The sequence below is a fragment of the Elephantulus edwardii genome, unplaced genomic scaffold (assembly GCF_000299155.1).
Source record: "Elephantulus edwardii isolate Elephantulus edwardi_28Jun2011 unplaced genomic scaffold, EleEdw1.0 scaffold00405, whole genome shotgun sequence".
In the NCBI taxonomy this organism is placed as follows: Eukaryota; Metazoa; Chordata; class Mammalia; order Macroscelidea; family Macroscelididae; genus Elephantulus; species Elephantulus edwardii.
This window is the reverse complement of record NW_006400155.1, coordinates 1,061,871-1,073,786: the sequence shown is the minus strand read 5'-3', so window position 1 is coordinate 1,073,786 and position 11,916 is coordinate 1,061,871. Positions and strand designations below refer to the sequence as shown.

General features: G+C 41.3%; 1 protein-coding gene across 4 annotated transcripts in view; it reads left to right on the top strand.

Moving 5' to 3' along the window:
• The first annotated feature begins 867 nt into the window (after window positions 1–867).
• Window positions 868–11,916, top strand: part of OSBPL3 (oxysterol binding protein-like 3) — a 132,331-nt gene continuing 121,282 nt past the window's right edge. For all 4 annotated transcript variants that reach the window (XM_006902392.1, XM_006902395.1, XM_006902393.1 and 1 more), the window contains exon 1: window positions 868–1,097. In XM_006902392.1, the coding sequence (XP_006902454.1) occupies window positions 1,005–1,097 (93 nt within the window). In that variant the 5' untranslated portion in view covers window positions 868–1,004. The remainder of the gene's footprint in view (window positions 1,098–11,916) is intronic.

The following is an 11,916-nucleotide window of genomic DNA, read 5'->3' as shown; positions in this document are numbered from 1 at the left end:
TGATCAGATCTACTTCCTAGTCTGTCTTCATCTGGACATTTTGCCGAAACCTGTTCACCATGGGCGATCCTACTGGTAGACCTCAGGGCGTTTCATGAATAGTGAAGCTGTAAGCATTCTTGTGCATGTTTTTGTGTGGACATATTTCACTCCTCTTGGGTATATGGCTAGGAGTGGAATTGTTGAGTCATGTGATAACTCTATGGTTAACTGTTAAAGAACTGCCAGCTATTTTCCAATGACTGCGCCGTTGAATGTTCCCATTAGTAATGCAGTTATAAAGCACCTACTGTGTTGATTTATGACCAGCTGTTTCATAGGAGACTGAGGTGGCAATCTGCTTCTGCAAAGAATGCAGACTTGGAAATTCCACAGGGCAGATCACATTAGCCCTGTAGGGACTAAGATCTATAGGGCCATTGAACCAACTAGGTTGACAATAGATTATAATTTGTTTCGTGTTTGCTTTTTGAGGAGTATCAGCAATGCAAGAAGATTCCAGTTTCTTCACGTCCTCGACACAGCCAGTTCTTTCCTAGTTTTGCTTTTTAGTTCATTTATTACAGTATCCTAGTGGGTGTGACATGGCACCTCATTGTGGTTAGAGATGATTTTTATAGTATTGCTTTGCATCTTGAACCAGATTTTCTTACTAGCATTCTTAAACCTGTAGTGCTGCAAACTTACAAGGAAAACTGCCTGTGTCTGATTTATAATAGAAAGATGTGTGAAGCATTTTTGTTTCCCCACCCTGATGTAGCTAAGTATTGCGACACTGTATTCTGTTGAATGGATTAACCATCTGCAGATAATCAGTAGCGGATAATGGAAGACTGATGTCTCTGACCTCTCTTCTTGTCTTCTGGTTTCAGGGGCTTCCTCTGGGTCACCCAGAATGCCTTTCCACCTACTGGGTGAGAGCTGAGCCACCTTCCAGACTCTCAGCTCTGCTCTTTTCTGATGGCGTTTTGACTGCATCAAGTCCAGGTGACCAGCTGCTCAGGATGAATGACGAGAAGAACCTTGGGGTGTCTCAAAAACTGGTCTCCCCTTCAAGGAGCACAAGTAGCTGCTCCTCCAAGCAAGGGAGTCGACAGGTAAAGTATAACACACATAAGTTTCAAAATGCAAATTTAAACTGCCGAGAAGTTTGCCAGTTAAAATGTGTACATTAACAGGAGGAATTGTACTTCTCAGTGTAAGGGCAGTTGCTCTCACTCCTGTCTTCATTATAGGACAGGAGTAAAGTCTAGTTCATTTAAATAATGTTGCTTGAATACGTAGCAGGTGGGAAGGATTATATTTGATTCTTTGTAGCTTTTTATACAATCTTCACAAACACTTCTCAGTGTAGATATTAGCATCTCTCCTTTTCTCATGAGGAAGCTGACTCAGAGGGGTGGAGTTACTTGCCCAAGAACACACAGCTAGGAAGTAGCAGAAAAAGAAACCAGAGCTCAGTCTGACTCCAGAGCCCACAGCTTCCTGATAACCACAGAATAGTGTAAACATCCTTTCTCCAGTAATTATAATATCCCTCTCCTCTTTTTGCCCCTCATCAAATCTTTTATGACTATTTCTAATCACAGATTGCCTTTTTAATAACTTTGGGTTTCACTTGTTTTTCCTAACAAGAAAGAACCTAATCAGTAGAGAAATGGCCAAGAGGAATTAAATAGGAGGGAGAGAGAAGGGAATCAAAAGACTTGAATAATCAATTCCTAAATAACTTCAGTTAATTATATGTTGTTTCTTGGCTTCCTTTTTAATAAATCTCTGTTGGCAGGATTAGCTGGTTGTAGATCAATGGCAGTAAAGGCATTTTAATCATTATAATTCTTCCTCCTACGGTTAGGTAGAGAAGGAATGGGCTGTCAGAAAGCTGTGCACTCACAGCCCAATTGGCCTCTGAGCCTTTTGGGAACCTGCTGGCTGGGCTGGCATTGGCTCTGACCCCTGGGAAGTGCTGGCCTAAGAATTCTTCCAGAGTCCTTGCTTCCAGGTTTAGAAGTAGCAGTCAACAGCCTCCCACCTCTGGCCCATCCACACATTTGTGACGCATCACCATGGGGCTCTTTGAAAGTTGCCTGAGACAGTGACCCGACCACCTCACAAACAGCACGTCATGTCTAATTAGAGTCTGTGGTTCTAGATAAATAAGATTTTGCTGCATTCCTCACACCTAAGGACTGCTGCAAGATCACCTATCATGGGATAGGAAGGAGAACTTTTTCAGAACTCTCATCACTTTCTCCTGGCACTTAAAAAAAAAAGGTTGAAATTAGCATTGATGCATCATCCCTGGGAGTTGTTTCCATAAGGTTAAGGTAGTGGTACTCACCCTCTTTGTCAGCTTTCCTTGATGATGATGACGTTTCCATAGGGTTCTTGCTGTAAACCTCGCACCCAGATTGAGATTAGAACAAAACCCTGTCACCCCCGTTCTCTTTTTGCACTTAATAGCAGCAAATGCTGTCCCTTCCTCAGACAAAGGGAGAGAATGGGCGTACCAGGTGCTCAAAGCACTGTAGAAATTGTGAAGACATTCAGAGAGCTTTTCAGATTAAATACTATAGACATTTAATTTGTAGTATTATCTGAAATTGATTGCTTTAATTTTGCAGGGATTTTTCTATTTGTTTTTCGAGGTAATGACTTGCTGTATCATAAAAGGCAGGAGGAATGTTCTTGAAGCCTAAGCCTTTTCCTGACTTTGTGTGGGTGGTCATTCAGCCGTTTAGTCATTTAGCAAATGGTGATCTTTCATATTTAGGATCTCCCCCTTTAGTATGCATGCTCTGTTGCTGAAGAAATGTAAATACCTTTCCTTATGACAGGGAAGAGGGAACATTTAATATTAGTTCTATCTTCAGCCGGAATCTTATAATGAAGTCCATGTTTAGTTTTTATTCTGTTGTGTTGTCTCTTTTGACAATCCATGTCCATCATGCCAACTGAGCCCAACATTGTCTTTTAGTTTTTAATGGACAGGGCTGCCTGAGTGCTGGAACCTTTTCTCTAGCAGTTTTTCAGTTGCTAAATATAATCACCATATTAGATTTCCAGTCTCATAAAGGGAAAGTGCAAGTTATGTGTTTAAAGCTTTGATATATACTTATATACGTAAGAAGAAATTTAATTGGTAGAAGACTAAATGTGTAGGTTGACTGGCCCACCATCCCCTCCATTCCCTGCCATATGTCACCCCGATTCAGCCATGACTTGGAGTGTTAGAGAATTATCCTCATTCTGTGATGGATATGGTTATTGTAGGTGTTGGAAACCCTAACCTCTGTCATGTGAATGAGTCAAGATTAGATGCTGTTAGATTAATGAGTCAGGATGTAATCTACTAGATTAACTTGTATCTTGAGTCAATCTCTTTTGAAAGATCTAAAACACAGGTGAACAGAGAGCTGAGGGGTCTGATCACTGTCAAAAAGAGAAGCCAGGAACAGAATGTCTCTTGGACTCAGATCCCTCCTAAGATGGGGAACGACTGATGCTAAGAAACATGGCGATCTCCAAGAACGCGTGGCCCACAGAAATAGGAGAAAGGGCCCTTCCCCCAGAACCACCAGGGAAAGCCTTTCCCCAGAGCTGGTGTTCTGAATGTGGACTTGTAGCCTCCTAAATTGTCAATGAAGAAATCTAACTTTTATTATGATGCAGGGGCTTCCCCCTCCACATTCTCTGACTTTCAGCCTTGATCCTGATTCTGATCTGCAGCCTTTTCCTTGGCACATTTTTAACTCCAGTAGCCCACAGATTGTTGGAGAAGGATGAGCAATCTCTTCCTGTGCAGTTTAATGCCTCTGAAAACCCGCTGGAGGGACAGCTATGGGTTGATTCCAACTTGATGGTAAACAACAGCTCACAGATAGAGGGCTCTCAGGCACCTATGTCTGCAGTGTGCTTTGCGTTTTTATTCCGTTTCTGATCCATAAGATCTCTAATCTTGTCTACTGGCAAAAACCACTTTCATCTTCTTGTTATTTTATGTTGTTATTCTGCTTGGAGGAAGAGGTGCTGCGGGGTAGGAAAGGTACTGTTGCTATGTGCTGTTTGCACCAGAACCAACTCATAGATGATACTGCAGTGGATTTTCAAAGTCAAGAAATCACATGGATAGAGAGTGCCCATCTTAGAGCAGCTGGTGGGTTTGAACTGTGTGCCTTTAGGTTGGAAATGTAACTCTTTAGTAAGCCACACGAGCTTATAGCACCAGCTTGACTGAGAGACATGGTCATCTGAAATCTCTTTCACTTGAGTTCTCTCCAGCTTTACTAGGTAATGCTGAGAGTCTTGGTGCTCTAAGCTACACTGGCTTTCTTCTTCTAGTTTCTCAATCCTGTTATTTTGTTGCTTGAACTAAACTTGAACTTGTCCTTTTTTGTTCCAGAGCCTACTAGTAAAAAAAATAGGCTGAAAGGGTTAAGCAGATACTCCCCTACAAATGTAACTATACTAAAAGAGCTTGTTGGTTTGGTAGGAAAAAATGATTGAGAGCTGGATGTTAACTCTGATCTTTCATATTTACAGCTGACCTAAGACAAAATGTACAATGTGAGACTCTGAAAAACCAAGACAGATGGCATCATCTTTTAACATAAATACTGAGGCTTTAGAAATTTTCAAAATAGTATGCCTCACTTTGCCAGTAGGGAAGCAACCTATAAATAAAATGAATAAAGTTTGAGAAGATGGTATTTATAGTGATTACAGCTAGAACTGTTGAATCTTGATTTTCACCCATTTGTTAGTTCTGTGACCCTGAACTCAAACGTCAATTTATTTCTTTCCTTTTGATCTTATTCACATATGCAACGTCTGTTTTGTCATTGTAGATATCATATTCACATCTTCTGTGTATTAAGACATGGCTATCTTTAGAGGGCCATTATTCTGCCTGCAACAGCCACTGGGTGCTTGTTATGAATTTTTATCTTCATGTTGCCTGTTTAAGTTACTTGTATAGTTTCTGTCTTCTAATTAGTCCAGCAGGCAACAAAGCATACACATGCTTAAATGGATCAGTAATTAAATGTAAATAGACTAAATATTAAAGTAAAGGGCTGAGACTCTTAGGAAGACAACAAATGAAACTCTATGCTGCTTACAAGAAATATTGTATATTTACAGAACTTTTTAAAAAATGTTATACATGATAACTTTATGTATATCATAACTAAACATTGCCTAATCCTGTACCATCCTCATAATAATATGTCTGTTTGAATCCACTGTTGCCGGCTTTCTGTGAGTCCATCTCTTTGAAGGTTGTACTCTCTTTCATTGACCCTATAACCTTCCCAGCTTGATGTAGTTTTCCAAAGTTTGGTCCCTCCTGACAACATCCCCAAAGTACGTGAGATGTCGTCTTACCATTCTTGCCTCTAAGAAGCACCCTGGTTGCTCTTCCTCCTGACAGACTGTTCTTTTGGCAGTCCATGAGATGTTCAGTATCTTCCCCAGCATCACAGTTTGAAGGCATCAAATCTTTTTCTGTAATCCTTACTCACTGTCCAATTTGCAGTTGTTTAGGAAGCAGTTGAAAAGATCATGGGCTGGATGAGGTGCACCTTAGTCTACAAAAGCATTCCATGTACTTAATAGATACTTTTTAAATGAAAGGACTTTTGTTTTACACAGTCTAGTGAAATGCTTTTATGAAATAATGTTGTAGAATATTTACTAAGTGGGCTATGTTTTATATCTTCAACACCCGGCAAAACTTGTACCTAAAAAGAAGTTAGTGAGCTCTTAATCTAATTCTATCCTACTGCCCTTGACCTAGTATAAGTGGTGAATGGTTTTTGCCTTTCCTTCTTGGGCCAGAACCCAGCTACTGGGAGTAACTGCTTAGAGCAGTCACTAGTGAACTAGAGAAGTCTGCAGTTAACTGTCTGTTCAGGTGGCAAGAGTTCCATTCCTAACTGTGTGTCCTGGCCATGGCAGGAGGAGTGGCAACACAGCTGCCATGTTTGTATGATAACCTTAGTGTTATTAGGGAGTTGGAGTCAGGAGATTTCGGCTACAAACTTTGTTCTGCTACTGAAGGAATTTCAGGCAAAGGTAGTATTTTACCTCAGTTTCCCATCTATAACATGGAAACAAAATTCATCCCCTTCTTGTTTCTTAGAGATATGCCTAGAGAAGAAGTGGGTATTTTCACTGGCTAAGAGATTTTGAAACTCTTAGAGGAAAGACATCCAGAGCATTTAAGGAACTGTTAAAATAATAGACATCCTCTGACTAACTCTGGAGCCAGAATGTGATAGCTTTGTTCTGAAGGTGCCTGACGTAATCTGGAAAACAGGACTCTTTAAAGTAGATCACTTTTCAGAAATAATGCCTTTGTGATGTGGGAAATTCCAAACTAAAGGAACTCAGCTTTAAAAAAAGAATAGATTGTTGTTGGTCTCTCCTGACTATCTTAACAACAGTTATTTATAGGGCTCTAAATAAATCTGAAGAAGCTTTCGTGTCCACTTCAGTGTATTGTCAGGAGGCACTGTTGTTGTCTGTGCTGTCAAACTGGAACCAACCCATAATAACTCTTTAGTGAGTTTTCAAAGACAGTAAATCACACAGGAGGTGACTGCCCATCCTTCTCACACAGAGCAGTTGGTTGATTTGAACTGCATGCCTTTGGGATTGCAGCATAATTTCTTTACCACTAGGTCGATAGAGCTCTCTCAGGGGACACTAGTCCTTGGAAAAAAGGCATCAAGCTTGGAAAACTAGAGGTTCATTAAATGAGAGACTCTCTGTGAGATGGAAACACACAGTGACTGCAGTAATGGACTTGAACACGGTGGACATTGTGAGATCACTCTGAGATGTAGTCATCTCATTGGCACCTAAAAACAGCAACTGTGGCACTGTGTTTAAAGCACATAGCTGCTAATTGAAAGGTCATTAGTTTGAACCCAGCAGTTGCTCTTTGGGAGGAAGATGAGACCATCTGCTTCCATATAGATTGCTGCTGTTGTTGCTGTATACCATCAAGTCAGACCGACCCATAGCTGACCCTCTAGCAGGTTTTCCAGGGCAGTTAATCGCACGAGTTAATCCTTCTCTCATGGAGCAGCTGGTGAACTTGAACTGTGTGCCTTTGGGATTGCAGTGCAGCTTCTCACCACTTGGCCACCAGGGCTCCTTTGGAAAACCTATGGAGCGGTTCTACTCTGTCTTATAAGGTTGCCATAAGTTGGCACTGACTGGATGACAGTGGTTTTTTGTTGTGGTTTTTAAATTCATTTTGAGGACAGTGATAGAATTCTTACCTTCCATGTTGGAGACCCAGGTTCCCCCTACTTAGCAAGCACACCATCACTTGTCTTTCCATGGAAGTTTGCATTGTGATGCTGGATGGGTCTTAGCGGCACCCATTGTCTGTGCAGTCACCAAGAAAGAGGAGATAGTTCAGCATCATTCAACAAGAACAAGCTGCTCTGTGTTGCAGGGTTTTCCCAGTCCCAGGCTTTGGCTCAGCTATCCCTTTAACTAGACTGATCCATAATACCTTTGTGACTTTCACAGTGCCTTTGTCAAGAATCATTTTCTGCTTTTGTAGTTTTAAAGTGAGTTTATTTAAAGCAATACACACTCATTATAAATAATTCATAAAGTATATACATATATACCCTGCTTGCTGAAACGGAGGAGGACCTGAAATGCTTGCTGCAGAGGGTCAAGGACTGCAGCCTTCAGTATGGATTGAAGTTCAATGTCAAGAAGACAAAGATTCTCACCATTGGACCAATTGGCAGCATTAGGATGGATGGTGAAGAGATTGAGATTGTTAACAGCTTTAGTCGGCTTGGCTCCACGGTCAACACTCTTGGCACCAGGAGCAAGGAAATAAAAAACATATTGTCATGGGAAAGTCTGCTGTTAGGGACCTCTCCAGGGTACTGAAGAGCAATGGTGTCACTCTGGAGATTAAGGTGTGTCTGATACAGGCCTGTTCTTTGCAATCACTTGTTATGCATCAGAGAGTTGGACAATGACTAGGGAGGATAGAAGTAGAATTGATGTCTTTGAGCTGTGGTGCTGGAGAAGAGTATTGAATGTACCATGGACTATCAAGAAAACAAACAGATTCATCCTGGAGAGGATTAAACCAGGCTGCTCCTTGGAGGCAAGGATTCTTGGGCTTCATCTGACATACTTTGGACATGCTGTAAGGAGAAAGAGGTCCTTGGAGAGGGACATCATGCTTGGGAGGGTGGAGGGGCGGTGCAGGAGGGGAAGACCCTCTATGAGGTGGGTTGATTAAAGTGACTGGGGTGATCGGGATGGCTGTGTCAGATTGGCACAGGATAGAGCAGGGTGTAGGGCTTTTGTACATAGGGTCGCTATGAGTTGCAAGCGACTCGATGGCACATAACAACAACAACAACAACAACAACTACAAAGTACATACAAACAAAACCAAAAAACCACCACAAACTCATTGTTTTCAAATTTAAACCAACTCATAGCTGACCCGCCAGGGGATTGGATTTCCCAGGCTGAAACTTGCATGGGAGGAGATTGCCTGTCTTTCTCTCTCAAAGCCACTGATACATTCGAACTCTCAGAGAGGCTTAACCTCTGGATTAACAGCACAACTCCTTACAGACTATGCCACCAGAGCTCCCTAAAACACATGCAGCCTTTGGAAACTGTAATCATTTACTTCTAAATGACTGCTCATGGTGGCCTAGTGGTAAGAAGCTACACTGCAGTTGTGTGCAGTCCTAAATGCACACTGTTTGAATCCACCAGCAGCTCTGCAGGAGAAAGATGGGCATTCTCCTTCCCCCATGTGACTTACTGCTTCAGAAAACCCACTGGAGTATAAGCAATAGGTTAGTTCTAATTTGGCGGCACACAGCAAGGAGGAACAAACTGATTGAAGTCTGATAGCTGACTGCTGTGTGGCTGTCATTGATGACATTGTTGTGTACCTCACTGGAGTGATGGGGGTAAGAAGCTGGTTATGGTTTATTGGAGGGAAAAATAAGAACAGAAGACTTAAGTGACTGCAGTTCTGCCAGACTCCCAGATAGAATTTGAGAGGAGCCTTCACAAATCCTCTGTTTTTGGAAGGTTGACTAATTCCATGCTTAACCCTGCCTTCCTGTTTCTCCACATGATTACTGTTTTGATTTATTTTTATTAATTAATTGGTTACATGATTGTATGGTTTTTTGTGTACAAGGTCTTGTTTATGCATCGATTTCTCACAGTCCTTGGATTTATATGCAGATTTGAATTACTGGGTTGAATTAAATGGATGCTAGCAGCAAATTGTAATGCCTTTGGGTTATGGTGCTGGAGTAGAGTATTGTACAAACAGTGGATCTCCAAGAGAACAAACAGGTCTGCCTTAGAAAAGTGAAACCAATTTCTCCTTGGATGCTAGGATTTTGAAGCTCCATCTCACATAGTATGGGCTTGTGGCTACGAGGGACCAGTCCTTGGAGAAGGACATTATGCATCATGCTTGGATTAGTGGAGGGATAGTACAGGAGAGGAAGACCCCAGATTAGATTAGACTGACACAGTAACTAGGGTAATGGGGGTATGTGTGTTGGAGTCAGTGAGAGTAGCTCAGGATATGACAGAGTTCAGAGCTATTGTATATAGGGTCAAAATGAGTCACAGGTAACTTGATGGCACACAACACCAGCACCACAAGAGGCATGGTCAGGAAAAACTTACAAATTCCCAAATTCCTCATCCATTGACATGCAGTGAGAATCTGTAAAGCAAATGAATAAAGATATCTCCATTGGATTTATTCTGGCAAATGGAGAAATGTAGAAAAGCTATTATATATGTACTAGTCTGTATTTGTGATCTGCGAACACACCTGTCTGTTGGGAAGTGTGAAACTCAAGTGAAGGCTCCTCTTTGTTGTTTGTGTTCAAACTGGCTCCTGCAGAAGGGCAACCTTGAACTTCTGAGTTTTAATTTCTTAGCTCCGAAGCTAATTATACCTACCTTTGAGGACTAAATTAGATAATAAGTACCCAACCCAGTTCATGGTAGGCTTTCTAAATATGACTTAAATAATGAATGAATAAGCCTGCAGCTGCAAAGTAAAAAGTTTATTATTCACAAAGCTTTGTAGAGAAATGAAATGGGGTAAGGGATATGAAAGTGGGAGAGAGAATTGCTATTTAAAAACTTGTAAAATATGAGTAATTTTGGTTTCCTCTTGGCTTTTCTTCACTGCCCCCTTACATTTCCTTCCTAGAACTCTGAAAACAGCACATTTTGGAAGCCAGATTGAGCTAGATAAAGATGAATGAATATTTTTGCTTTTATTTAAAGGGTTCTTAGTTGTCCTGAATTTTACTTAGTATGGGCAGTGCAAGTGGTTGGTTTGTGATTGGTTCCCAACTGAATGTTAGTGATTAGAACTTGGCAACTCCATGGAAGAAAGGCCTGGTAGTCTATCTCCCTAAAGATCAGAGCCAAGAAAAACCTATGGAGCATTTCAGCTGTGTAACACACGGGGTTGCTGTCAGTTGGGATTGAGTCCGTTGCAACAGATGTGGAGGACCTGAGAGGCATTTGCTGCAGAAGGTCAAGGACTGAAGCCTTCAGTATGGATTGAAACTCAACATCAAGAAAACAAAGATTCTCACCACTAGGCCAGTTGGCAGCACCATGATAGATGGAGAAGAGATTAAGATTGGCTTCACAATCAACACCAGCGGTCAGGAATTCAAAAGACTAAAGGCATTGGAAAAATCTGCCGTCAGGGGTCTCTCCAGAGTACTGAAGAATAACAATAGTAATATAGAGACTAAAGTGCACCTGATCCAAGGCATGGTCTTCGCAATTATTTGCTATGCATCAGAGAGCTGGACAATGACTAAGGATGATAGAAGAAGAATTGATGCCTTTGAGCTATGGTGCTGGAGAAGAGTATTGATTGAATATACAAGGACTGCTAAGAGAACAAATATGTCTGTCCTACAGAGGGCAAAACCAGGCTGTTCCATGGAAGCAAAGATTTTAAAGCTGTGTCTCACATTGCCAGGAGGGACCAGTCCTTGGAGAAGGACATCATGCTTGGAAGGGTGGAAGAACAGCTCAAGAAAGGAAGTCTCTGGATGAGATGAATTTACATGGTGACTGTGATAATGGTGGTAGGTGTGTCAGACACAATGAAATTGGCTCAAGACAGAGTAGGGTTTAGAGCTCTTATGCATAGGGTTGCTATGAGTTTCACGTGATTCAGTGACACATAGCAACAACATTATTAAAACACCTTGAACTGGTTGCTTTGAAGCTGCAAACAACAGACCATTACAATTAAGAAACCAATTGGCAAGGCTGTGTAAGGAAAGCCTGTCTTCTTTTTTTTTTAATAGGGTTTTGCTACTATTAGTTATCTAAGTCAGAAATCAAAAGAGTGTCCTGCTTGGTGATCCTGTGAACAGCAGATCTGGACCTTGCCCTGTCCTGTAATTGCCCATGATCTCTGTCATGCTCAGGCCCATGTGATAACCACTGTCTTATGTAGCACACAGCCTTCTAATGGGAAGAGTAAAGAGTGAGTTTTTCTAAATTATAGAGTAATTGGTTATTGTGCTGTCATTTTTAGATCACTTAAATGTGACTTATCTTGGAATTTAACTAGAATTAAGGATTATTTGATAAGCCCTCAGATAAGGGATGACTGGCTTTTAAATATTCCTGTAAAGAAAGAGAGGAAATAAGTGATAGTAATAGCGTCATCACAAGACAGCAGCTAGAGCAGAGTTGGCGCTTCCTTGACTCGTAGTAGAGAGTCGTCTTCAGTCTCAGCTTACATCATGAGGCTCCAATAAGGTCTGACAAGAAGTTGTCCTGGATGAAATATGTTTACGGCATTGAAGTCTATGGGGGAGAGAATAGTCTAAAAGTATT